This window comes from Neopelma chrysocephalum, unplaced genomic scaffold (assembly GCF_003984885.1).
Source record: "Neopelma chrysocephalum unplaced genomic scaffold, ASM398488v2 Primary Assembly neopelma1_84, whole genome shotgun sequence".
NCBI classification, from domain to species: domain Eukaryota; kingdom Metazoa; phylum Chordata; class Aves; order Passeriformes; family Pipridae; genus Neopelma; species Neopelma chrysocephalum.
In genome coordinates, this window is record NW_020897746.1 from 11,523,209 (window position 1) to 11,550,605 (window position 27,397).

The 27,397-nt window shown below is 51.9% G+C and overlaps 1 protein-coding gene across 3 annotated transcripts in view; it reads left to right on the plus strand.

Annotated features, from left to right (window-relative positions):
- TBC1D16 (TBC1 domain family member 16) overlaps nucleotides 1-27,190 on the plus strand; it is a 29,211-nt gene extending 2,021 nt beyond the window's left edge. The window contains exons 2-12 of one of the 3 annotated variants that reach the window (XM_027691461.1): nucleotides 4,183-4,418; nucleotides 5,587-6,157; nucleotides 19,755-19,952; nucleotides 20,443-20,590; nucleotides 21,614-21,781; nucleotides 22,664-22,812; nucleotides 23,577-23,711; nucleotides 24,272-24,458; nucleotides 24,979-25,158; nucleotides 25,661-25,807; nucleotides 26,317-27,190. In XM_027691461.1, the coding sequence (XP_027547262.1) occupies nucleotides 4,241-4,418; nucleotides 5,587-6,157; nucleotides 19,755-19,952; nucleotides 20,443-20,590; nucleotides 21,614-21,781; nucleotides 22,664-22,812; nucleotides 23,577-23,711; nucleotides 24,272-24,458; nucleotides 24,979-25,158; nucleotides 25,661-25,807; nucleotides 26,317-26,562 (2,307 nt within the window). In that variant the 5' untranslated portion in view covers nucleotides 4,183-4,240 and the 3' untranslated portion in view covers nucleotides 26,563-27,190. The remainder of the gene's footprint in view (nucleotides 1-4,182; nucleotides 4,419-5,586; nucleotides 6,158-19,754; nucleotides 19,953-20,442; nucleotides 20,591-21,613; nucleotides 21,782-22,663; nucleotides 22,813-23,576; nucleotides 23,712-24,271; nucleotides 24,459-24,978; nucleotides 25,159-25,660; nucleotides 25,808-26,316) is intronic. The other 2 variants (XM_027691464.1, XM_027691463.1) reach the window with 2 other exon arrangements.
- Nucleotides 27,191-27,397: the final 207 nt, after the last annotated feature.

A 27,397-nucleotide genomic window follows, 5' to 3' on the forward strand; every position in this document is an offset into this window, starting at 1 on the left:
AGAAAAAGAGCCTGTTGCTCTCTCCTTACCGAAGACATTTCATGCTTGACTGTGGTGCTGCTGTTTGACAGCTCGTGTTTCTCCGTCGTGCCCAGACACGCTGCAAGTCTCATGTTTCACTTCCAGAGCCCTGTAGCTCGGCTTACGTTGCTCGTAAAGCTCCTAAAGTCTCGCACAGCAAATGTGCCCGGGGAGCCGCGAGCCCGGTGCCTGCACGGAGGGCTCGGCAGTGGGAGCTGTGGGCTGCAGGAGCGCTCGGACACCCCTCCGGGCTGGGCTCATCCGGGAGAGGAGCCTCGGGGTGCGCTCCGGGTGCTGCACGGAGCGCTGTCAGAGCCCGGCACTGCCCTCCCGGGACAGGACACAGGGATCCTGTGCAACCGGAGGCAGCAGCATTTGGTCCAGCAGCCTGTGCCAGGGCGAGGTGTGATCTGCCAAGGCAAACAGGATTCTGCCGATGGGCTGTGAGGACGGGAAGGGCATCTCTGGGCAGCCGGTGCCGGTCTGGATGCTGCTGGCTGGAACTGCTCGGGCTCCTGGGAAGAGGCTCCCGTGGGGATTTCAGGAGTTGGCTCCCCGTCACTTTTTCACTCATGTAGCTGAGAAGTGCTGGCACTGCCTGGGAGAGCAGCCAGGGCTGTGTGAACAGACTCAGGAGCTGCAGCGAAGATTTTTAGTGGCAACAGTTGATGTGTGGGAGAAGAAAATGTGTGTGTGCTTAATAAATATTGGCATCCAGCAAGAGCTTATCAGCTAACTCGGTGCTTCAGCTTCTGGAGAGCTGGGCTGGCTCTGCCACACTGAGAAGAATCCCTTCAGATCAGCAGATAAATACAAAATTCGTATGAAAAATGAGATTTTTTTTTTTGAATGGTGCTGATTTAGTGCTGCCTGAGCTGTGGGACAGTTCCTGCTGCCTTCCCAAGCTCACACAGGAGGCAGCAGCAGTACCTGCCTCTCCCCACGTGCCAGGCCCCACAGACTGTGTGTGCAGACATTGTCCCACACAGAAAGGGGCTGAGAATAGAGCAAACCCTGCAGGTTCAGTGTCTGTGGCATTTGCTGGTTTGTGTTGTACGAACTCCTGTCTGTTAGGAAGGAGAGGCACGTTCCCAGGCTGAGTTTCAGAGACTTTTGGGGTTGTACCAGTAGACCAGATGACCTTCAGAGATGCAGTCCATCATCTGGTCCTCTCTGGGACTGACTGTGTATCTGTTTCTGCAGCCTTTGAGACCCCAGTGATGGAAACGGCCCCTTGAGGTTGCCCTGTTCTGGTGCACCATTGTCTCTGCTACTAGAATGACAAAACTAGATATTCCTTGCCACAGTTGAACTGCCTTTCAGCTCCTCCTGACCTCCATTGACAGCTCCTCCTTTCTTTGGCAGTGACAGTTCCCACGTGTGAAGACTTCTAATACATTTCCCTCACTTCAATCTTCCCTTGGCAATCTCTTTCCATGGCCCAGATCACTCTTGTCACCCTCCCTGAAACTGTCCAGTGACTTAAATCTGTTTTCTTTAATCCTGCAACCAAAGCTACACAGAATTCCCTGGCCTGCACCAATGGTGAAAGGACTAATTGAGATTGCTGGTGATATTTATGTATCCCAGTGTGTTTGGTTGCTGTCTGCAGCACTGCAGTGGTCTCTGGTTTCTGATATGTAGCTCTTCTGCAAGACAAGTCCAACAGACTAAATTTCTGAGCTGGCAGGACACTGTATTCCTCACCTTTTGTCCTTTTTTCTTGGTTTCCCCTCCCAGCCCACCGTGCCTGTGTGTACCTGCAGCGCCGTCCACCTGCACACCCAGGCAGTGCTGAGGCAACAGGTGTTCTGCAGGATCAAAGCAACGTTTCCCTTTAAATTCCTCCTGCCTTCCAGGGAGCAGCTTTTGATCTTTACGTGTTTCTTTGTTCTTTCTGTGCCAGGTAAAAGCTCATTAAATGGTGCCTCTGTTGGCAGAGACGTCCTGCGGCTCCGCCTGCCTTCCTGCAGGACATCACAGGGCTCTTGTTTCAATGTGCTTCTCCATCTCCTGTCCTTGGTGGGAAAGGCTCTCTCATGTTTCCTGAGGAAGCATTCCCTGGCCAGCAGCAGCAGCCAGCTGGTGCCACCTTCCTTCTGTGTGTGCACAGGGTTTTAGGGTTCTGATGAAATCCCTGACAGAGCTGAAGGTCTGGACAGCAGGGCTGGTTTCAGTCTCGACAGCACCGGCCAGAGCTGGTCACTCTGTGCTGCCTACCAAGTGTTGTGGTGGCAGGTGTCCCTGCCCAGGTGTGCTGGAGGCTCAAGTTGCTCCCCACCACTGCTCCAGCCCCCCCGACACTGTGTGGACACGGCCTGTTGTAACTCGCTGTGGGAAGGAGAAGTTGCAGCAGAATTTACTGTCTGTTCTTGCAGGGTGCAATGAGAGGAAAGGTGATTTGTTCTTTAAATGTGGTTGAGCAAATGGCTTTTTCCCTGGTGTAACCCATGCTGAAACTGTGGGGTTTGGCAATGTGGATGAGAACAAGCACAGAGCTCCACTGTGTTTGGTTTTTGGGGCTGAGACGTGAGGGTGCACGTTGTGTTTGGTGCTGGAAGGAGACAGGAGTGCTCAGGACTTGCAAAGGAATCCTGTCATCCTGAACACTTGCTGGTACAGAGCAGGGTTGAGGCTTCTCCATCAAGCCCCAGCAAAGACTGAAACACAAAAAACCGCCTGTGCTGTGATTCAAGCTGACAAATGTGGTGATTGCCAGTTAAACCAAGAGTTTGTCCTTTAATGAAGGCTCTGTCAGTGGCTTGGCAGTCTCGTTTGCAGTCTCCTGTACGAACCAATCTGTCAGAACCAGGACAGCTATTTCCCTTCCCTGCAGCCCTCACTCTGCTCTTTGAGAAATGCCAGTTTCTGTTTGCCCTTTGTGCCTCCTCCCCACCTCGGCTGGCTGGAGATACCATCAAAACCAGGGTAAGGAAATCGGAGCTGTTCCGTGTCTCGTGGTGCTTGCTTTGGGCCCTTAAGTATTTCCTCAGAAGATGCCCCTGATAGCACAGGTCAGGGCCTGCCTGTTTTATCTTTCTCGTGGTGTGGAACTGGCCCCAAGGAACACCCAGGCTGATCTCCCCACGTGCTGCCCTGGCCCTGGAGCGTGGCCATGTGCAGGGTGTGCCAGGTCAGACTGGCCTGTTCACAGCAAGGTGGGCCATGTAAACACAAAGGAACAAAAGCAGGTGTTTCCTCTCCTTGTGTGCCTTTGGCAGAACAGAAGCTGCCCTGGCTCTGGTGCTTCCCAGCTGGGGATGGCAGGGGGAGCCTGCTCTGCACCCAGGGGTGTCGTGCTGTCTGTGGGATTGCTTTGTGTGAGACCCACCTGCTCTTCCAATGCATCAGGTCTTCCTGGTCCATCTGCTAAATGGTTCATAGCTTGGGTGACCCCTGTGGGTCCACTGCAGAGCTCCTCACCAACAGCCCCAGTGAGGAGCACACCTCACTTGAGCACGGGGTGGCTTGGTGACAAGCTGGGGATCATGTTTGCCTTGAGTTGGTGTGCCACACTCTGCTTCTGGGCTCTGCCCACTCTGTTGAACAGGGGGCTCTTGCCACTTACCTCTGACAAGGCTCTATTTAACCATCACCGCTCAAAAAAAACCCCCAAAACAAAACCAAGAAACAACCTCACAGAAAAAAAATCCCAGCCCCCAAACCCCAAACACACACGAGATGAAGTGGGTTTGCTTGATGGTTTTTTGGAGATGGGGGGTTGCTGTGGCTGGAGCAGCAGCCTCGTGTTTAGTGCCATGGTCTGGCCGTTTCTGTGCTGAAGGAGCCCTCTGGGATGAGCTGTGACTCCGTGACACCCTGGGGTCAGTGACACCTTGGGCAGCTCCACACTGCTGAGCTGTTCCCTCAGGGGGTGATTTCAGTGACCAGCATTGCTCTTCTGCCTCCTCCCCACAGTAGCTGTTAACATGTGGGGCTTTGCTGCCTTCATATTTCTTCATCACAGAGAAAAACATCCCAGGATTCTGTCCTTCAGCTTCTCTAAAGCATGGAGGTGATGTTACAGGTCCAGAGCATTCAGAGGCTCTTGCTTGGATTGTGGATTGGTGCAGCATTGATGGGAGACTCATCCTCAGACAGTGGGTGGCACGTGCTGTTGTTAAATCAGTTCTAACACTATTTTTTCCCCCTTGTTGGCAGATCTTCCCAATTTGGCTGCTGACTGGAGCTGACAGATAATGGAAACATTTCCTTGGCGATGTCTCTGGGGCGGCTCCTCCGACGTGCCTCCTCCAAAGCCTCCGACCTCCTGACCCTCAATCCCGGCGGCGGCAGCAGCTCATCTTCTGTGCTGGATGGGGAGATCATCTACTCCAAGAACAATGTCTGTGTGCACCCACCTGAGCTGCTGCAGGGCGTCGGGGAGCACCATCCAGGTGATGGGGTGTTCAGACACTGCTCACTCTCCTTTTCCCTCTCCTGGAGGGTGTTTCTATCAAATTCTATATCTTGGGCTCTTATGAATGAAGAGGTGCCAGTGAGGGCCAGGGCAAGGCAGTCTTGTGGAAGACTAAGGAAAGCCACCCACAAGCTGATCCCTCAGCTGATCCATCTTCTTTTAGTAGGAAAATTGATTCTTCTTTTCTGTTCTGGCCCAGCATGGATTTACCTGGTTTAGTAAGTCCTTTTGTACTGCTGGAAGATGGACAGTTGTCATCTGAGGACAATAACTTCTGTTGCTCATTCCAGTCTGGATTGTTCAGGAAATCCAAGTATCCTCTTGTAGCTGTCATTGCTGGAGTGGCCTCAGCAACCACTGGTAGAGGAAAGGGCAAAAAAACCTGATTGTGGCCACATGCACTGGAGTAAATGAAGATAAATCCTGCTCTGTCCCTTTATTCTCATCTGTTCCTGCACTCTTTCATGTTCTCATCAAAGAGCTGTGGCTCCTGGCTCAGCTTCACAAAACAAATTACTCTGTGAACATTGACCCCTGCTCCCCTTTATGTGTGGGTGACTTCTTTTTCCATTGGCTTCCCATGAAAATTGTAGCCCTTTAGCTACACTAAGGTAAATATTCTTGAGAAATCAATGTTCAGCTGGCACTTGAAATTGTTTAACTAAGAAACAGTAGAAGTTTTACATGTGGCAACATATTTCACAATTTACTCTTGATTAGTAATCCATCCAGGAAGTCCAAGCATTTGTATGGCACTTCTCTGTCCACTTAGGCCAGAGGGAATTTAGACTGTTCAAAAACCATATGCAGACTTGAAATGATTTGCAAATAGTGAATAATACTGAGCACTCCACAATTTTCTCCTGGTAAATTATAAGGGTTTGTTTTGCCCATGTGTAAGTGATGGTGAAGTGGGGGGAATCTCGGGATGGCTTGGGTTGGAAGGGACCTTAAAGGTCATCTCATTCCACGCCCCTGCCATGGGAAGGGGCACCTTCCACTAGCCCAGGTTGCTCAGAGCTCCATCCAACCCAGCCTCAGACATTGCCAGGGATGGGGAGACAGGGAAAGGGGAATGTCAGGGTTGTGCAGCTCCCTTAGAACAAATCCGTGTCACGACCGGTCGCTCCTGTGCTCTCCCTCAGGCTACCTGTGCTTGTACATGGAGAAGGACGAGCTCCTGGGGACCACACTGATCCTGGCCTGGGTGCCCAACTCTCGCATCCAGAGGCAGGATGAGGAGGCCCTGCGCTACATCACCCCTGAGAGCTCCCCGGTGCGCAAAGCCCCGCGGAAACGCGGCCGCCACGCGCAGGGCCTGGGCCTGGCCTCGCCCCCGGAGCACAGGGGGGCCCTGACCCTCAGGGGGGACGAGCCCCTGGCCAGAGATGGGCCCTCCAGCAGCCCCCCCTGCTCGGAGGGGGAGAGGCTGTCTCAGGGCTGTGCCCGCCGGTCCCCGCAGCCGCCCCGCAGCGACTCAGGGATCCTGTGCACGCTCAGCACCCACGAGGAGCACAACAGGCCGGAGCTGGCGGCGGAGGAAGGGCTGGACTGCCGCGAGGACGAGGGCTCCTTGGAGCTGTCTGCCGAGGACGTGAGCAGGGACAGCACTTTTGACTCTGATTCTGATGCCTTCTCCTCCCCCTTCTGCCTCTCTCCCATCAGCGAAGCCCTTGGGAAAAGCAGCAGTTCCGTGTTTCTGGACAGTGAGAGCAGGTGAGTGCGTCCTTTCTCTAGTTTCTGGGTGCTGAGCTTGGAGATGCTGAAGGAGATTGTGAAACCTCACGGTGGCATCAAGCAGAATGTCTTGCTTCAGACTCCTGTGGAATTTACAGGAAACTGTTTGCCTGCCAGTTCTGCTTCTGCTCAGTGAACCCTGGCCCCAGACATCCAGGGCTGTCTGTGTACAGCCTTTGAGATGAAGTGTCTTGGGCCCTGGAAGCAGCATTACTGAATTAAACAGGTCCTTTGTTGGCCTGACTGGCTCTGCTGAGGAGCTGAGCTTGTTGCTTCTCGTGCAGAGCCACATCAAAGAGCCCGTGTGACTTCCTGAGCTGGGGGCGCCTCTCCAGGCCCCTCCTTGGCACGAAACCTGCCTGTGGCAGCTTGTTTTGCTGCTGTTCAGAACACAGTCTCACTTCAGACATATAAATATTAATTCTTGCCTATCTAACCTGGGTGTTTTCGTCAGTGCTTCTCAGTGGCACCTGCAGTAAACTCTGCACAGGGTGAGAGGGCACCTTGGCAGAGGAATAACCTGCAGGAGGACACCTGTGTAACTCACTGCTTTCATACCCAGTGCTTCTGGCTTTTTGATCCGTGCCCTGTTGGTGTATCACTCATCTCCATCTCAGGGAGGGCAGGTGTGTTCCTGGAGCACTGTGGGGCTGAGTTTTAGGCTACAGCTCAATTTTGAAACTACACCTGAAGTGAGAAAGGAGTTCTCCTTTGTGCACGTGAGCAAGGCACAGACTGCACTGAGACCTGCCAGTTGAAGCGATTTGGCCTCTTTCTTTTACGGGCTCTCAAGCCCAGAGAGTGCCAGTAAGAGCAAGGTTTGTGAGGAAATATTCTAATGCATTCAACTCTCTCTGGATATTTTAAAACCCCTCAGTGTGGTGATGTCAGACTTTGTATCAGCTTTGCATTCGAGATGTGCCCCAGCAGGATGCTGCTGAGTAACTGTGACCCAGGGGCTTTGCTGGGCTTGAGCTCTGCAGCACCTGGGCAGTGGGTTGAGTGGTGGCTGTCCCATCCCATCCCATCCCATCCCATCCCATCCCACCACAGCCTCTCCTCTGGCCCCAGAGGGTCTGTGGGGTGCCCAGGATGGGCCTTTGATTTCCATACTGTGTGAACAACATCACTTTGACAGTGTCTCTTTTAGCTCTCCAGATATGATTCCTGCCAGTCTTTTGTGGCAAGTAGTATAGAGGACTTTGGAAGCTACATAAATTTCATGAAAAACACCTTGGAAAAAATCTATAGAGGCCTTTGAATGATTAAGTGTCATTGCTAATTGACTCTAATTATTAGTTTCTAGCTTTTATGTCCCATTCAGGCTGTGTTCTGGCACTGGGCTGATGCTTGAGGATGACACTTGGTTTGTCTGTGCTTTCAGAGAAGGTTGTGTTAGTTTAGAAATTTCTTGGCCTTGACTTAAAAAACAGAAACCTCCCAAATCCACTGCAACCAAAGCCTCTGTCTGTTTAAGGTGTATGAGATGATTCTTTTCCTTGAAGCAGCACTGACAACCTGTATGTTTGACCTGTCTCAGTCACTCTGAAAAAAGTGAAGTTTGGGGGATTTTTAAGCTTCTTTTTTTTTTTTTGTAAATCAAATATAATGAAAATGCTTCTGGGAACATTTTTGAGTTCCAGCAGTAAGATTCTTATAGGAAACATGTTCCTGTCTCTCAGTGTGTGTTTGTGGAAGCTGTGGCCTCAGCTGTGCCCCAGTTGCAGGGTTCTTATCCCACTGTAGTGGTTGGAAGTGGGAGGAGCGAGGGACACGCTCAGAATAGTGTCCTGGCTGCTGAAAACCAGGAGACTGAGCTCATCCTGGGGAAATCCCAGTCCTGGCCTGGGCCACAGCTGTCCCAGGCATGCTGTGGTCTCGGAGAGCTTTGGCACCAGGAGCAGAGCTGGCACAGGAGGGTCCCAGGCAGTGTCTGGGGCACAGCCAGTGGGTGAGGAGTGTTGTGGTTTAAGTGTTCTGCAACACTTACACTCTGAGCTGCAAACAGTGTCGGGAAAGGAAGGAAATACAGTTTATTGCATCTTCCCTGCCTTGTCTGTGAATTCCTGCAGCATTTCCCTGCCCTCTGCTGGCTTTCCTCGCTGCTGCTGGAGCCCTGAAGCTCCAGCCAGGCAGAGCTGGCTCTGCACACGAAGCTCAGGGGCCTGGTTGGCTTTGATTTTTTTTCTTCTTTTTTTTTTAACTCCTGTGGTGCCAGTCTGAAGCCTCACACAGTGCATGTGACACCCATAATTGACAGCAGATTCATAAAACAGACCTTTTGTTGTTTGGGACTTCAAACTTGAAAGGTTTTTGTCCAGCGTGTGCATTTTTTATGCCAGTTTGTTCTTCCCCAGAGAGCCCCCTTGCACGGGATCTGCAGGATCTTACAATCTGTTGAGCTGGAGATTCTGCACAGAATACTTTGGGAAAGTCTTGTCAAAAAGCATCTCTTGTTTCCTGCGTTCATCCCAGCGTTTTGGGGGTGGGAGATGCTCTTTTAGAAGTCACTGCAAGCATGAGAACAACTTCCTTGCTTCTTAAGGGTTTGTTTTGGTTTGGGGTTTTTTTTTCTGCTGGCTGCTTCCCCTCTGAGCCAGAGTTGGAGTGGGAACAAAGTTTGTGCTGCTGGCAGATTGTTCCAGCTCTCTTCCCTCCCCACCTCCCGGTCCCCACCTCCTCCCTGCCAGGAGGAACGACTGTTTCTGGTTGTTTGCCTCTGCACTGGGAGCAGTTGCAAAGACAACTCTGCTCTTCCCCGTGGTTGCTGCAGAAGCCAAAGGAATACGTTGCATTTCATTCCAGCCAGCTCCCCATGTGATTGGAAATGGAGAAGTGGGACTCTGTGGAGGAACTGGGACAGACAGGTAGACTTGGGTCAGATGAGATCAAGGGCTCAGCCAAAATTCCTGTGTGAGCAGGAGTCACGAGTCCCATCTGCCTCTCAGAGCATCCTCTGAGGAGGTGGCCTGGCCACCTGGGCAGGAGGGACCACGAAACAGTGTGTGTGGACCAGGGACGGAGAGGAAGGTGGGCTGGGGAGCCTTGGAGTTGCAGTGAGTTGGTCACTGTAAGTTCAACAACTGGCCTGGTAGGACATAAGGAAATAAAAACGTATCCATTGTTTTTTTCCTCTTTGCCTCTCAGTTTGACAGGCTGCCAGGGGTCCCATTGCTCTCCTCCCATTCACACAATTCCTCGGGGTGGGAGCAGTGGGAGTGTCCCAGCAGCAGCGTGCACACTCCTGCTTCTCTCTCTAGGCCAGCCTGGCACCAGTGCTGCAGGGTGTCCTCATCCCTCAGGGAAAGGTGGCCTTACTCTCCCAGGGTTTGTGTCCTGACTTTGGGGCCCCTTTCTGCTCACAGGACGTGGTTCCTGCAGAAGGTAGCTGGTGTGGGGATTACCTGCATTGATGGCAGCTGTGTCAGGGACTGCATTTCTGTAGGAAAGGAGAGATTCTGGAAAGAAAATCATTCCATTCTGTCCCTTCCCTCCCTGGTCACTGTTGTTTGCTGGCTGTCAGGAAACATTTGCCTTGTGGTTTGAAGGGCACGAGTTCAGGGCAGCTGCTCTCTGTGCCCAGCTCTGGCTTCCTCAGCTTCCATTTTCCCCATCAGTAAAGTGAAACTAAAAGGTTTTTGTTACATCCTGGCAACCAAACAGCATCTGACCCGTCTGTAATGTCTGTCCAGCGATGGAGTTATTGAACTGACCTGACAGCAGATCTATACAATTGGTTGTGGAAGCACTTAGTGCTCTGTAAGTGGGGTCTGGTTTGGGGTGGGGGTTTGTGCTGTGCCAGAGTGATCCCTGGTTAACAGCAGCTTTCCCGAGCGATGGGTGCTCGGGCTGCTGAAGGCTTTTCACTTAATAAACAGCAGCTGCTGATACCTGAGGAGCAACACTAAAGTGCTGAGGAGGAGAAATAAACGCTGGCATTGGTTCCTTCGCTAACTTCAACTTGAGATGTTGATCAATACAGTCAGGACTTGGACTGAGGAGCCTTGGTGGTGGAATTTTGTGAGTGGAGCTTGGGGTAACATCTGGCCAGAGGCTGGATCTCCACTAGTGGCCCCGCAGGTGCTGGGACAGCGGCCAGCAGTGCTCCCTCTGCTCCTGCTGTAAAGGACGAGCAGAATTGACGTGGTCATGGATATCAATGCAAGAAGGAAATGCCTTTCACAAGACATTGATCATTTTAGCAGCCAGCAATACAAATAATAAAACATTTTCATGATGGAGCTGGACGATGGTGAGCTCTCACGTTCTTCAGCAGATGTGGGTTCACACGGCAGATCCATCACAGACAGTCCAGGCAAAGTTCACAACACAGAGAAAAACTTCTTGGCATCGCAGTTGATGCAATTTTTACGGATGTGTTGCACATCCTGTTGTTAAACCTCTTCCCAGGAGCTCATCAGTAAATGAGCTGCTCGGGGGAGCGGAGGGCGGCAGCCGCGGCGGGAGCAGGTGGGAGCAGGGGATGGTGTTGCATCATGTTGTTTTGGCAGCTCACCTGAAGGGCCTAGAGCTGTTCCGACCTCTGCAGCAAAAACAGGAGGGAAAATTATGAGGGAAATGAGCTGAAATTACTGTGAACTGGCGGGAGCTCTGGAGCCATCAAGAGGTTGGGAATTCATCGCTGTTGTAACAGAAGTGATTATAGTAGAGCCAGGGAAATTGCTCACAGACTTCAAAATCTCCTGTAACTTCTTGCAGCATCTCAGTTTTGATGATTTCAGCCTTGGGGATGAGCGCAAGGGTTGACTGATCCAGGCTCCAGTTCCCCAGGACTTGCCTGAACTGGTGCCATTTGTGATGTAAGACGCCAAAGCTCCTGATTCCATTTGTACCCAAACCCATGCCCAGGAAAAAAATATCCCCCAGACCCTTCTTCCATGAGAAGGATAGTCCTTTTCCCCTTCTGTTTGCATGGTGGGGTCAGTGTGACCTCTCTCCAAGGCAGGGGTGGTCTGCACAGAGCCGGGTACCAGGCAGGGGAGCTGGGCCGAGCCATCAGCAGCCCCATGTAATCAATTATAGCTGTTCCCGTCTGCAAAGCTGAGAAGGTTGGACAGATCCAAGAGATTGCAGAGGCATACGGCTCTATCTTGCTTTACATAAATATTTGAACAGCAAGAACATTAATTATAGCAGGTTTGTTTCTTCCCCCCGTTGGTTCGCCGCCAGATTTCAGTGGGAGAAAACAGTGACAGCTCCCTCGGTATCAGGAATTGGCAGCTCAGGGGGGCCCGCGAAGCTCTTTTATTTGGGATGTCGGGAGACATCTCGGACCGACCGTGCCGGGAGCGGGTGATGCCCGAGAGGGCCCTGGCAGGGCCGCGGGAGCGAGGGGGGCACGGGCAGGACCCGGGGGGTGCCAGGGAGGGCGGGCAGGGCCCGAGCCCCTGTCAGGGGGTATCGGGGAGGGCCCGAGCCCCTGTCAGGGGGTGCCGGGGGGTATCGGGAATGGCGGGCAGGGCCCGAGCCCCTGTCAGGGGGTGCCGGAGGGTATCGGGGATGGCCCGAGCCCCTGTCAGGGGGTGCCGGGGGGTGTCAGGGGGTGCCGGGCAGGGCCCGACCCCCGTCCCGCCTCAGGGAGGGGCTGCCGGGCCGCGCGGGCCGCCAGGGGGCGCGCTCTGCCCAGCGGCGCTCCCGCCGCCCCGGGCCCGCCCCCCGTGAGGGAGAAGCCGGGAACGGGAACGGGAGCGGGGACGGGGATGGGGATGGGGACGGGGATGGGGCGAAGGGACCCGGGCGGTCATCCCGTGCCACCCCCGCCACGGGCACAGACCCCTTCCACTGGCTCAGGTTGCTCCAGCCTGGCCTTGGACACTTCCAGGGATCCAGGGGCAGCCACGGCCCCTCTGGGCAACCTCAGGGCCTCCCCACCCTCACAGCCAAGAATTCCTTCCCATATCCCATCTAACCCTGCCCTCTGGCAGTTTAAAGCCATTCTCCCTTGTGCTGGCACTCCAGGCCCTTGTAAATAGTCTCCCCATCTTTCCTGTAGTCTCCCTTCAGGTCCTGGAAGGCCACAGTCAGGTCACCCCCAAGCTTCTCCTCTCCAGGCTGCACAATCCCAGCTCTCCCAGCCTTTCCTCCCAGCAGAGCTGCTCCATCCCTCTGACCATCCTGGTGCCTCCTCTGGACTCTCTCCAGCAGCTCCCTGTCCCTCCTGTGCTGTTCCCCAGGGCTGGGGCAGCTCTGCAGGGGGGTCTCACCTGAGGGGCAGAACTGCCCACGCTGGGGGACCAGCCCAGGGCACGGAGAGTTCTGGGATGGGTCATGTCCAGCCTCTCACCCACCAGCACCCCCAAGTCCTCCTCAGCAGGGCTGCTCTCTCCTTTTCCCTGGATGTTCTTACATTTCTTCTGTTACTTATTTATACGATCGCAGCGCCCAGAAATCTGAATGGAGAGTGGAGATAAATGGCGCTGGCAGGTATCCACAGCTTTGTGAGGGAAGAATTGTGTTAACCGGATCAAAATAAAGAGCATGTCCCCTCCAAAGCGCCACAGTATATGCAAATAAATCTGCACGGCCTCTGTCTCCTTGGCTCGGGCCTCGCAATTATCCCAGCATTAGGCATTTACAATAACTCTGGAACATGCTTTTAGGCAGCGCTCCTCTTTCCTCTCCCTTTTCTGCTACTTGAAGCAAGCTCTTCCCTTGGGAAATCTGCATTGTCTTGTGGAAACAGTGAAATCCTCCCTGGGTGGTGCTGGCTCAGCTCACGCTGGGGCAGCAGCAGAGTCCAGGGAGTTGGTTAACTTTGCCACTAAAACGTCCCCCTGAAATTCCCAGTTCACTGCTTAGAGCCAGGAATACAAGAACAAAGGTAATCTGCAGGGCTTTCAAGGGAGCAGGGGTTTGAAGGCTTGATTGTAATTAGCATAATTAGGGGTGAATTTTATTTTTGCATGGATAGAACTGAAAGCAAAAGAAGCAAAATAATCCATTGATTTAAAAAATTAAATAAACACTAGGAAGAAAGGTCCCCTTCTCCAGACTGGAATGGGCTGAAAAGCAAACATTCTTTTTCAGGCTTTGCTGAGAAATCACTTTTTCCATCTAAGGAATTTTTTTTTTTAAGTGTTGCATTTCGATTGATTTATTAATGAGCAGAAACCCAGGCATGAGGTGCCCCTTCTCCGTATGGATTGTAAAAATCCACCATTCAGCTTCTGGAATATTCTCCTCCCTTAAATCGAAGGTAACATTTGCATCCTTGAGCAGCGTCTGCTTGGCTCTAAGCGATTTGTTGTGTTTGGCTGCTCGGAGCTGTGTGTATCTTATTCATCAGCATCAAACTGCTCATTCTGCCCCCGCTCCCTCCCTGCAACAAGAAGTCACAGAGAAAAACTGAAAAACCTTGCTTGGGTTTACCTGGGCAGCTCCACCTGTGTGGAGGTGTCAGCTGTGGAAGCAGATTGTTTGTCTGCTGGCTGGAGGTAGATGTGTATCACATTCCAGACTTTGGGGAAATGAGATTAAAACACCCATTAATTCCCTACAAACTTCTGATTATTTTTTTTCCCCTTTCTCATTTACAATCTAAATAATTAACTCGAGAATTCCGGGTTTATTTTGTTTTCCTTTTGCTTCAACTCACAGCACTGGGGGGACCCTTCGGAGGTTGTGGGGCTGTTTTTCTAATGTCCCTCTTGCTGGCTGGAATCGCTCGGCTTCCCCTCAGGCTTGAGGGCTGAATTAGGGAGGGATGAATTAGGAGCAACAAAGCCCCCAGTGTGGTGAGGCTTTCGCCCTCCTCCTGGCGTGGGGCAGGACGGCAGCACCACCAGGGTCCCGCTCCGGCACACACGGTGTCCGCTGTCACCAACATTGGGGATGGTGAACCACGTTCTGCCTCTGCCAGGTAGTTGTGAAGCTCTGGGAGAGCAGGCAGGGTGCTGTAAACACGGATTGCAGTAGCCCCGGAAAGCAGAACAAATCGGTTTGATCTTTATTTCTCAAGGACAAACCAATTACACCCGTCAGAAGGCAAAGCTGCATAATCGGGTTTCCGCGAGTCCCTCGTCGTGTTACAGTGGTTTATTTGTCAGGCTGGCGTTGGCAGAGCTGATGTTAATTCCCAGCCCCGTCCCTGATGGTGAACTTGCTGTTACAGCCCAAGGTCAGAGGGTGCCAGCGCCGTGGCCAAGATGTGTTCAGGGCTGGTGACCACAGACCCCTCTGCTCCGTCCACGTGCGAGGGGAGGGAGGGACTCCAACACTTTTCAGATGTAAACAGCTTGTTCTTGGGATGTTGTTAATAACACGAACCCAAAGAGTGACTAACAACAATGTGCTGACTTGGGGAAGCGCTTGGATCTGCTGGTGCCCTGCATGAAAGGATACAATTATTTTCCGTAACCGTTTATTTTCCCTTTACGACAAGCTAAGCAAAGCAAGTTTGTCAGAGGCAGAGTGCTCCTAATTTGGTCTCCAGTGACCTCTGCAGCCGTGATTGGCAGCCGGGTGTCGGGAAGGAACTTGTGCCTGTGAGACAGAAATGAGCAGAACAAATGCCGTAGGACAGCTTGGCTTCCCCAGGGGACACAGGCTCAAAAAGGTGAAAGAAGTGCAATTACAGGAGGTTTTCAGCACAGAAAGTTAATTAGCTACTAAATAGCATTTAGTGCAGTTCGACGTGAGGAAATTTATGTTTTGAAAGCAAACAGATCAATGGAAAGCCTGTGGAACAAGCTTTTGGAAAGTCCATGCTGACATCCGTGTACTTTGTACCGTAACGGCCTGAGCAGTTTTTCCCAGGTTTCCCCAACAAATAGGAAAAGTTGTTAGATTTGTTACCCCTGTGTTTGCAGACTAATAGAAATGCTTCCACATGTGAATGTTTGGACATCTAATTTCAGAAATCCTGGATAGGCTTTCATCCAGACTATCCAACACCTTGTTCCCTGGTCACTGTGGTCAGTGGAAATTGATTCTGTTCGGGCTCTCTGAGGCACAGAAACTTCAAGTTCCAAATATTTGCGGCCAAAGGCTGAATTTAACATAATCCTCAACCTAGTTACTTGTCTGTGCTGATTAAGGTGAGTGTCCATGGCTGGCTCTGTGTGGCCACACGCCGTGGGAAGCTGGTGCTGTCCCACAAGTGTCCTTCCAGCCCTGCTCTGCAAGGTTACAAGGAGCGAGCAGAAACATTTTGACACCTTTTTTTTAATACTAAGTTACCAATCTGGTTTCCTCTGCATGCCTTTTATGTCACTGAAGTCAGCAGGTTTCACAGTTCATAATATATGTATATCTTCAAGGGCAATTTTTGTGTCAGAACAATGGATTTGGGTTCCAGCTGCCCGATATTACCTCACTCTATACAGCCACTGCACTAAATTTTTAGGCATTTCAGGATGGCTTTGAACTTTTATTGACAGATTATTTGTTTGAAGCTGTCTGTCTTAGCAGCTGATGCTGTCAGGAGCTGTTTCACCTTGCTGGGAAGAAGAGGAGCCCAGAAGGTCAGTGCCTGTGGGGAATAGCAGAGAAACGGAGAAATGCTAACCCCTGGGGAGGAAAAGGGGCATGTAATTCCCATTACATGGATGCTCATACATTATGATGATACTCATTGTCTGTAAATGATGCTTCCCAAGCCAGGAATGCTGGGGCTGTGGGAGAGCTGTTATTAGTGATGGCATAGGTTAGCACAATGGTGATGGAGAGCCAGCTCCATGAGGAGGGTTTGGCTCTTGCAGGAGGCTCTCTGGGAATCAGGTGGTGCACGCTGACAGCTTGGGTGACTGCCACATCATGGCTGTAACCTTCAGCCCCTTTCTCTCTTATAATTACATTTGTCACATCGCGTCGTAAAATGAGTTATTAGATCTTTGTTGCTGAAATCGGCTTCCCAGGTAATCAGGGCAGGTCTCTGCCCCCGCTCTGGAACAGAAATAATAATTGGGTTTAGCTCTCTTTGTGCTGTAGGTGTGTTCCAAGGCATTAACCCAGCAGCAAGTTGGGTCCCATTGCTGCACGTCAGAAGTCTTCCTTGCAGGGTCTGAGCTCCTCGGTTGGGCAGGCAGGAGGTCCCACGTGGTGGGAGGGGGACAGTGGCTCCTTAAGGGCTGCAACAGCTCGAGGAGTGCAGATATGGTTGGCTGCTGTAGTTGACTGTTGAGTGGAGAAAATACATCAGCACCTGGTCTTGCTCCCCAGCAGGAATGGGATGTGTTTTGAGACAAGAGTGATGGGAGTCTGGTGAAGGGAAAAGGCTGAAGTGGAATCCCAGAATCATTTATGTTGGAAAAGCCCTCTAATATCACCGAGTCCAATCCTTCCCCAGCAGTGCCAAGGCCACCACTGACCTGTGTCCCCAGCTGCAACATCCACATAGCTTTTAAGTCCCTCCAGGGATGGGGACTCCAACACTGCCCTGGGCAGCTGTGCCAGGGCTGGACAGCCCTTTTGATGTAGGAATTCTCCCCAGTATCCAACCTGAATCTCCACTGGTGCAGCCTGAGGCCATTTCTCTCATTCTGTAACTTGTTCCCTGGGAGCAGAGCCTGAACCCCCCTGGCTCCAACCTCCTGTCAGGGAGTTGCAGAGCCAGAAGGTCCCCCCTGAGCCTCCTTTTCTCCAGGCAGAGCCCCCCCAGCTCCCTCAGCTGCTCCTGCTGCTCCAGACCCTTCCCCAGCTCCGTTCCCTTCCCTGGACACGCTCCAGTGCTTTAATGTCCTTCTTGTCACGAGGGCCCAAAATGAACACCTGAATATGTCCATTGGTTTCCTGCCTCAGGTTTTGCTAATCCTCCTTGGTTTTTCTCCCTGTCCCTTTTATTCCCGTGGCCCAGTGCACTTGTTGTTTTGCTGAGCAGTGCTGTATATTAGCTGGCGCTCTGTTTTTCCTGGATCCCTCAACCTAAAGTCTCTCTGGAATGTTCCTCCGGCTATTTGCCTTGCAATGCTTCAGCTCCCTGCTTTTGCATGGCACTCTGGGATAAATTCCTCGTCCAGCAGATAGAATAGACTGACAGATAATAAACTCTACCCTTGCATCTGTGTATCTTGAGTGCCTGGGTAGAGGACTCCCCCAAATCCACAAAATTAGCAGACATCATAATGCTTGTTGTTACTGACATCCAGAGTGATCTCAATATTAAAATTATTTTTGAAAGTAGTCCAGTGGGTTAGAGTATTTTCATTTTTTTTCGATCAATATATATAGGAAAAAAGTAATTTTAAACACGGTGAGGGTTTTTTCCGAATTTCCCCGTTGGCTCAGTAAGCCCCAGTGAACAAGGTGGTTCTATCTCTGCATCTGTCCTGCGTGTGAATGCTCGTGTTCATCAGCCCCCGTGAAGGGCAGGGGGGCACAGGTGTCTCTTTCAGATTTCACCCTCTGCATCCCCGAGACCATGGGAATTTCCCCGGGCTGCACAGGTTGAGCCACCCCGCTCACCCTGGGTGCCTTTTTCTGCCTGGAAAGGGTAAATCCGTGTCTGTGGGGTGCGTGTGCGAGCTTGTCACCAGTGAATGTGAACTGTAAACATTTGTCTTTAGAGGCATTTCCTGAAAACACAGCAGTGCCAGCAGTGCTGGGCCCGGGCTCTGCAGCCCCCCGGCTCTCGGGTTACTGCTGCTGTGTCTGAGACCTGGGTTACAGAGCAGAAGGAATTGCAGTGGGCAGTGGTGTTCTGCACTGAGGAGCTACAGAATTCCTGGGATCAAAGCAAGCCTGCCCAGCTCTACTGGTAACTCATTTCTTGGCAGTTCTCTGCTGCTGTTGGTTTGAGATGATGCTCGTGAGGAATGAGCACCTTGGTCTCCATGGCAAGGACCCACAGGGCAAGGATCCTCCCACCAACCCACCCTCCAGCCCTTTGCCATGCTGACCAGCTCGTCCTTGCAAGAGTTTTAGAAAATGGGTTGCCTTTGCTTAGTCTTTGAGTTAGTTTGAGTCATCTCTTCCAGGAAAATCCTGTGTAACCAGCTGTGGCTGTTATGAAGTGTTGCTCCATAAATACCAGCTGCTCCTAGCAGGCAGTCCAGCCCAAGTGTCTTGTACCAGGACTCCTGTTACATTTGCATTAACATGAGATGCTGAATGTTTTAAAAAGTGTTACATTTTGACGCTTTATCCAAAAGCAATGCTTGATTTTTCACAAAGAACAGTACAATCTTCATGGAAAAATTCCCAAGGCAGGTGTATAGCTGTGCCTCACACTGGAGGTATCCTGGTGTCTAACCTGGAAAACCTGCTGTGTATGCTCTCTGAGGGAGTTTGGGTGTGTAGCGTGATCCCTGTTGCCACATCACTTCTAAATCCTCATCCTCCAAATGGCCTGAATGTAAGCTCTGCTTTGCTGCTTTCTCCCCAAAAACTGGAGCAGCAGAACTTCGTGCCCAGAGCAGCGAAGTCACTCCTTTAGCTGAAGCCAACCAGCCTTGGTTCCATCCAGATGGTGCTGCAGGAGCAGGAAGGGGCTCGGGGATTTGCTCCCAGTGCAGGCTCTGGAGTTTGAGTTACACGTTAGAATGGGGTGGCTCAAAGGGCCTCGGTTAAAAATGTAACCCCCAGCTAAGGGGGTTGTGCAGAGCCCTGTCCATTGGGATGCAGTGCCCTGGCCCACAGGGAGATGTGGCACACGGGGCTGGTCCCTGTGGAATCGGCCCTGGAGCCAGGCTGGGAAGGCACAGTGGTGTGGAGTGCATGCTGAGTGTGTGATTCCCAGCCTTCAGTGCCCACATTGTTGGATAAGCGGATTAGAAAACATGGCATAAAGTGGCCTTGCAGGGGGCTGCTTTGTACCTGCTCCTGGCCTTGTCTGGCAGGCCCTGATTTCACAGCACGGCCCATTCACAGATTGTTCACGTGCATTGGCCTTTTCACCAACCCAGGGGTCACAGTTTCACATTCACTTCATTCCCAAGGCACTGGTATTTTTCTTTTGGGGTCGGGGCTGGTGGGGGCATGTGGGCTTTTTGAGTCTCAGCTCAGTTTGCATTTAAAGCTGGAGATCTGGGGTGAGTTGGGAAAGGGTTGGGTTCATTTGCTCTGCCTGTGGTGTGTTGAAGAGCTCAGGTGTGATTTCCCATCGGTAACTCCCCGAAATCTCAAGATTGCAAGTGGAAACCATTTGGGGTTTATAGACACAAATCCAGGCTTGGCAAAGACATAATGAGAAACTGGAGTTCAGGTGAAACATCTTTGGATCTTACTGGTCATAGAGGGAATTTCCTAGATGAGATCCCAAGTCCGTGCTGCCATTGGAATGTACTCACACCTCCTGTCCCCATCCCAGTGAGGAGCAGCTGAGCTGAGGGCATTACTTGAGATTCTTAATTTTGCCTTCTCAGAAGTGTTTTGAGGAGTGGGTTTGGCTCTGCCAACATTCCGTGTGCAGTTTGGAACAGACCAAAACCAGGATGTTTTTTGTGATGACAGGGAGTCAATTTAAATAAAAATAACCTCTTACATGGGCTGTCAGTTATTGGCTCCTCGGGCCTGCCCTGGATCCCCATCTCAGAGCTCTGACCAGAGGTTTTGGACGTGGTTGCTGCCTGTACCTGCAGCCTCCCGTGGCTGACGTGTTGTGGGGTTTTTGCCCCCGCAGGGACACGTGTGACAATCGCATGACCTGCTCCACCAGCTCTGCCTCCAGCCTCGACACCAGTGCCCAGTTCCAGGAGAACAATGGGCAAACACAGAGCACCAGATGGGATGAACAGCAGAAGGTATTTGCCCTCGAGCAGGTCTGTGGTGTCTTCAGAGTGGACCTGGGACAAATGAGATCCCTTCGTCTCTTCTTCAGGTACTGGGTCGTTGTGTGTGAGTTGTGTGTGCTCTGGCTCGGGGCTCTGGGGATGCTGGGGGCAGGTGGCTTCTACAGTCCTCCTTGGAAGCCTGTCCAGAATGGTTGTCTCTAGGAAAGCAAGTGTCAGCCTTCCCAGGGAGAGACTCTGAATTACTGTTATGGGACCAAAAGGATTATTTTCCTAATAAGATAAAGGGTGCTCTTAACTGTCTTACCAGAAATGCTTCAAATAACCTGCAGGTGTGAAAAAAATCTTTACCTGCCCCTCACCAGGCTCCTCTGGTGTCTTGCTGCTCTCAGTCTCTTCAGTTATCTTTCAAATTATTACTAAATTTATTTCAAACTATTACAAAAACATTTTTACTCCCTCTTTTTGCTTTCACTCCCTGTTTCTTTGGACTGTCTCTCACCGGAGGGTCCCCATCCCTGCTGGCCCCTCGTGGTCCTGGGCAGCCCATGCAGGTTGTTCTCCCCTTGTTCCCTGCAGTGATGAGGCCTGCACCTGTGGGCAGCTGGTGGTTGCAAGCAGGGAGAGCCAGTACAAGATCTTCCATTTTCACCACGGTGGCCTGGATAAACTGTCCGAGGTGTTCCAGCAGTGGAAGTACTGCACAGAGACCCATCTCAAGGACCAGGTACCTGAGTCAGGTTCTTGGGGCAAAGAGGGGTTTTCCAGCAGATGTTTCACACTTGGGTTTGTGTTTTGGAGAAATGAAGCTTTGAGTTCACGTCACCAAGTCGTGCAGAAAGCTGCAGTGTGTTGGATGTTTGGGGTGGAACTCTGAGGTCTCTCTTGGACTTGCTTGTCCCCATCCATTCCTGTTCCACCTGTGGAATGTGGGGGAAGATCATCCAGAAGACTTGCTTAGGCAGTGATTTTGCTAGAGCTGACAGGTCAGCACTGCCCTTTAGGCGTGGAAGGTGGCTGGAGACCTGCAGTGGTAGGTGGGAAATTCAGAGCCTTTCATCCATCTTACGACGCTCAGCTCACGGCTTTGGAGAATGTTTTGACAACGCATATTGCCATATTTTGTTCAATCTACATACAAATGTGATAAGAGCTCTTTAATTATCTGTTTAAGATATTGTATGTGCTTATTAGAAACAGTGATTTTTAAATTTCCATCCTTCCCACAGAGCCCCCCGCTGCTTTTCTTATTATGGTCGCACGGGCTCACTTTTTGCATTGAGCAACCTTTGATTTTTAAATTAAATGTCAGCTGCAGTCTTGCACTGGGATCATGAGTGCCCTCAGAGAGCCTGGCAGCGCCGTTCCCCGCTCGCCTAACAGCAATCCCTTTGTATATGGCCAATCATATGTAATTTATTGCAAGCATTCCTGGCAGGGGGAAGTTTTGCTGTAAGCAGCATTAATTCAGTTTCAGGTCAGGGATAAGATTGGAGGAGGAATGGAAACTATTTTTTTTTTTTAAGATGAAGCTGTTCTGTGGCGCTCGGATTTTTAATTATTCTAATCACTCTTGTTATTGTAATGGTTGGAATTTAAAAAAAAAAAAAGCCAAAACCTCCCCAAGTGCAGCTCCTCGGTGTTTAATCCTTACATGAACCACGCAGAGAGGTTTCCCTGCTCTGGGATTCACACTCTGCTGCTCTCTCTGGCTCCTGCCTCCAGTTTTGGTTTGTTTTCCCCCGTTCAGCAGCTGGCTGATGAGAAGACCTGTATGCAGTTCTCCATCCGCCGGCCCAAGCTGCCCTCCTCAGAAACCCACCCCGAGGAGAACACGTACAGGCGCCTCGATGTGTCTGCCTGGCTCCATCACCTGAATGAATCCGGGCAGGTGGAAGAGGAGTACAAGCTGCAGAAGGTGAGAGGTTTTCGTCTGCTCTCTCCTGCTGCAGAGTGCAGGTCCCCAGGGGGAAGCTGCAGGAGTTTGCTTTCCTGCCGGGGGCAAGAACTGGGAGTGTGGAGAATGGTGTAGGAAGCCTTGGCTGGAGATCTTGCTGTGGGATTGGAGCAGATTCCTGCAGAGTCCCACCTGGACATGTTCCTGTGTCACCTGCTCCAGGTGACCCTGCCTGGGCAGGAGGGTTGGACTGGGTGGTCTCCAGAGGTCCTGTCCAACCCCAGTTGTTCTGTGATTCTGTGGTGGTGGAGCATCTCCCATCCATGACCAAGGACGAGCTGTCCCAGTTCTGCTGCCATTTGGAATCAATCAACCAAAGTGCCCAGTGCCCACAGTGTTTGCAGAATGTGTGACCAAACCACAGAGAGAGCTGGAGGCTGCTGTGTGAACTGAGATTGATGTATGGACTGGGCTTGATGTATGGGCTGAGACTGATGTATGAACTGGGCTTGCTGTGTGAACTGGGCTTGCTGCAGGAACTGCCCCTGCTGTCTGAAATAACGCAGGGGGAGCCCCGGGCCGGGCTCTGAGAGAGAAGTTTGCAGAGCAGTGCGGTGTCTCCAGGACTGGGGATTAAGCCGTGACATGAGAACGACACGTTAATCATAGAGCCTCTCCGGGGGTGGTTATTGACATTGAAATGAGCCCGATTTGTGTCTGGTCTGGGAATAGAGGGCCAGCACTTTCCCTCTAAACATGTGCAAATTGCAGGAGCTTGAATCAAGGCGTCACTTGTCAGGAAAGAGCTGCGGAGGCACCAAAGCACAGCAGCGGGCAGTTCCTTGTTGCTGTATTTGGGAATGCTAAAACTGTACCAGCCATAACTTTTGCTCCTTGTTCCAGGCCATTTTCTTTGGTGGGATTGATATTTCCATCCGTGGGGAGGTGTGGCCCTTTCTGCTGCACTACTACAGCTACGAGTCCACTTCTGAAGAGAGGGAGGCACTGAGGCTGCAGAAGAGGAAAGAATACTTTGAGATCCAGGAGAAAAGGTAACAGACCATCATCACCCTCCCCTGCTCATCTTCTGCAGGCTGGACATCACAGTGACAGTGCTGGTGATGTGCAGTCTCTGCCTCCTTTGCATCAGGAGAAGCTGGAGTAAACAAGTGAGAGGGATGGTGACCTCCTGAGGCTCTGGAACTAATAATAATTTGATAATAATAATTTGAACCATAGAGCTCACTTGGGTTTTTGAAACAGGCTCATCAGTACCACACAGGGAAACATCTCACAGGCAAGGCTTGAGTCAGAACACTGGAGGTGAAATTGGGATCTTATATTTCTCTATAAATAAAACTGTACATAAAAATAAGGAAGGAGAAGGGATATCTGATTTAAGGAGGTTGTTACTGCAAGAACTATGTGTTGTTAAGTAGCTGTGGGTACATTTAAGCTGGAGAGGGACAGTGGTGGTATTAATTAGGAAAGAATCAAACCAGAGTGAGTTCAGGTGTGCCACCCCCAAGGAGCAGAGGAGAGCAGAGTCTGATGCTTCTGAGGTGTGTATCACAGCAAACACATCATGTCATCCCATTTATAACCCAGGAGACTCCCTCCAGTAATCCCTTGGGACAGACAATCCACTGTTCTGGACAGACCTGCTTGTCTGTTCTTCAGGGGCTGAGAAAACGCTGTACAGGAACAGTTTTTCTCTGCAAACTAAGACTGAAATGACTGAACTGAGGCTTTTTGTTCACTGTGGCAACCATATTCCTCTCTTGGCAATGGTCTCCTGTTGCTGCTCAACTTGCAGGCTGTCCATGACTCCGGATGAGCAGAAGGATTTCTGGCGTCAGGTGCAGTTCACGGTGGACAAGGACGTTGTGAGGACCGACCGCAGCAACCAGTTCTTCCGAGGGGAGGACAACCCCAACGTGGAAACCATGAGGTGAAGTGTCTGCTGCCAAACCCAAACACGTATGGAAAACTCGGTCAGCCAGTCCTGGGCTGCCTGGGAATGCTGAACAGCACCCGCTGTGCCTCTGGTGACTGGAAACGAGGGATGCAACAATAAAACCTTCCCAGTGCTTCTGTAGCCATTTCCTTCTCGGTCTGATAACCCTGCTCCCATCCCCAACCCTCCCTGCACACACAGGGTGCTGTGCAGGGCTGTGTGCAGGTGCCTGGGTCTGTGGTTCTCCCGATGGGATGGAGGATGAGCACACCCGACTCTGCTCCAAGGGGTGGGACTTGTAAAAAGTGAGAGTCACAGTTATGCACAGTGTTAGTGTATCTTTGTTGTGCTTCCAGATACAGTTCTTTTAGGGAAAGTGGGATGCAACAAAAGGTGCTCAAAAGTTAATGTGTTAGGTGCCAGAGGATCTGGGACTCTCCTGCACTGATCCTGGCCCAGCCTGTGTGGTGAGAGTTGGGGTGAAGGGATGGGGCTGTGCTCAGCTGTCACCTGCCCTCACCTGTCCCACCTCCCTGTCTGTGTCTCTGCTCCAGGAGGATCTTGCTGAACTATGCAGTATTTAACCCAGCCACTGGATACTCCCAGGGCATGTCTGACCTGGTTGCTCCACTCCTGGCAGAGATCCTGGATGAGTCGGATACTTTCTGGTGCTTTGTGGGATTGATGCAGAACACGATCTTCATCAGCTCCCCCCGGGATGAGGACATGGAGAAGCAGCTGGTGAGGCTGAATGCTGGGATCCTCTTCTCTGTCAATCCCTTCTCCTCTCCCCTGTCACAAAAAGCAGTTCCCTGGGTTCCAGTATGCCAAGTCACACTCCAAAGCCACAAAATCCTCGGGCTGATCCTCAGGGTTGTCCTGTGCAGGGCCAGGAGCTGGACTTTGATAATCCTTGTGGGTCACTTCCAACACACGATATTCTGGGATTCTGTGATTCTATGGAAATAACTGATGCATAGAATTGGTCCTGGGTGATTGGGGCACTCCCAATGCAGTTATATCCATATTTCCTTGTGAAATAGCTGCTGTGGCCCATGAGCTCTGGCCCTTGGTGACAGACCCAAGCGTGCTCCTGGCTGTGCTGTACTAAACAGGCCACAGGGCTGGAGCTTTTTGGGAGGGAGGAGAACTCTCCAGCTCTGGCTCACAGTGTGGGGGTCCCTGGAGTGCCGAGGGGTGGTGAGGGGGGTACAAGTCCCTGTGCCCGAGGCAGGGCCTCAGCTCAAGGCGTCCTTTCCAGCTGTACCTGCGCGAGCTGCTGCGGCTGATGCACCCCCGCTTCCACCAGCACCTCTGTGCCCTGGGAGAGGATGGGCTGCAGATGCTCTTCTGTCACCGCTGGATCCTGCTCTGCTTCAAGAGGGAGTTCCCCGAGGCCGAGGCCCTGCGCATGTGGGAGGCCTGCTGGGCTCACTACCAGGTGAGGCACGGGCAGGGCTGTGCCCCTCAGCAGGCACTGCAGGGTCCCCACAGAGCCTCTGAGTAGCAAAGTAGCCAAAATAAATCAGTGTTACAGAGGGTCTGTAGCTATAGAAGAACTATATCTGTGTAGCAGGAGGATGGAGCCCTGCTCCTGCCTCTCCTCCTTGGGGATGGCCGGGGTTCAAAAGGAGGTGTTTCAGAAAGTGCTGAGCACCCGCTTTTGAAGTTCAGGCTTCTCTTACACAGCTGGGAAATGTCTTCCCAAAAATCACTGGTCTGCTCTGAACACCGTGGTGCAAACTTTGCTGCCATGCTGTGAAGAGAAGAGGCTTTGGCTCATCATCTGTGGTCCAGAATTCACCAGTAACTCACGTTCTCACCACTGGGCAGAACTGGAGAGAGCAGAAATTCTCCCCAAGGACCCGCTCGTGGAGGGTGGGAGGTGAAGCCAGAGCTCTGCCTCCACCTGCTGTACAGCAGCCCCTGTGTTCTCATTGCAGACAGACTATTTCCACCTCTTTATCTGCGTGGCCATCGTGGTGATTTACGGGGATGATGTCATTGAACAGCAGCTGCCCACTGACCAGATGCTGCTGCACTTCAGCAACCTGGCCATGCACATGAACGGGGAGCTCGTACTCAGGAAGGTAAATAAATACCCAGGGGCTGGGGCTCGGGTCCAGAGATGAGTCAGGGTGTTGAGGAAACCAGGGACTGATGCTTCAGCTTCTCATCACCTGTATCCCTGTGCCCAGGAGGGTGGGATGCTGCTCCTTGCCTGGAGGTGACAGTATGGTTGGGATAATCCTTGGCTGGGATAACCCTTGGTTGGGATAACCCTTGGCTGGGATAACCTTTGGCTGGGATAACCCATGCCCAAGCTCAGGGAAAGGGCAGACAGAGCAGTTGGTGCTGTGGTCCCCAGTCCATCCCAGCTGGAGTGGTGGGGGCTGTGGGATGAGCTGTGCCATGTGGCAGCCCCTGCATCATCCCACTGTCCCAGTTAACCCTGAGCTCTGTGTTCAGAGGGACACACCTTTGCTGAAGCTCAGGTAGCCAAACAGGAGGATGGGAGAGGAAGCCGTGGGCCACCTCAGCTCTCCGTGTTCATCCCCCAGTGAGGAGTGAATGTTTTCCCTCTCTCCCTCCCCTCCAGGCCAGGAGTCTGCTCTATCAGTTCCACCTGCTGCCCCGCATCCCCTGCAGCCTGCACGACCTGTGCAAGCTGTGTGGGACAGGGATGTGGGACAGTGGCTTCATCCCCGCCGTGGAGTGCTCCGGCCACCACCCCGAGTCCGAGAGCTGCCCCTACGGGGGGCTGGTGGAAGTGTCTTCTCCTAGACCAGGAAGTGAAGGCAAGAAGGGCCTGAAAACACGGGATGTCTTTGCCTTCCGAAAATAGCCGAGAGGAACAGGGTGTGGCGGCGGGAGGGACGGGCAGGAAGGATGTGCACAGGAAAAAATGTTGAAGGCAAAAATGGAGGAATAGCTTGTCAAGATTCCTGAGAAGACCGAGAGGTGGGCAATGGAAGAGGAATTAAATTGCTCTACAGGGGAAGCAAATTGCAGTGCATGGATGGTGGAACCTGAGCAAAAGGCACTGACCCAGGAACTGTGTTGACACACGTTTGCATTTGGTTTTATTAGAAACAAGCTTTTCTAGGTCTTATCACGGACTTTTTATTCTGCCTCTGGGACTGGACTGGTTACCAACCAGAACTTTCTTACTTGCTGATGAGAAAGGAGAACAGTGCAGAGAGCCAAGTGCTCGGGCAGCGTTGGTGGGGCCGGGGCAGGGGCAGAGCTGGGTGAGGCACCCAGAGCTCACTGTGCACCCTCTGCTTCAACCAGCACTGCAACACGGGGCTGCTCTCCAAAGCCATAGAGACCATTTGAATTATCATCTGCCAAAAATAAACCTGCAGACCATTGGGAGTGCAGGGGAGGTGTCTGCTTTGTCGGCGAGGAAGGACTGGTCACCTCAAGGTCTTGTCTCTGGCCTTTTCTGTGGGATATTCTGGCTGGTGTGAATTTATTTTTCCATTTGTACAGAAGTTGTACAGCCCCAGGTCTCACAGCACAGCTGCTCTGAGCTGGGGTATTTCACAGACACCGTCCAAAGTTTCTTCTTCATGAGGTATTGGGTAGAAATTCTTCCCTGGGAGGGTGGGGAGGCCCTGGCACAGGTTGCCCAGAGAAGCTGTGGCTGCCCCATCCCTGGAAGTGTCCAAGGCCAG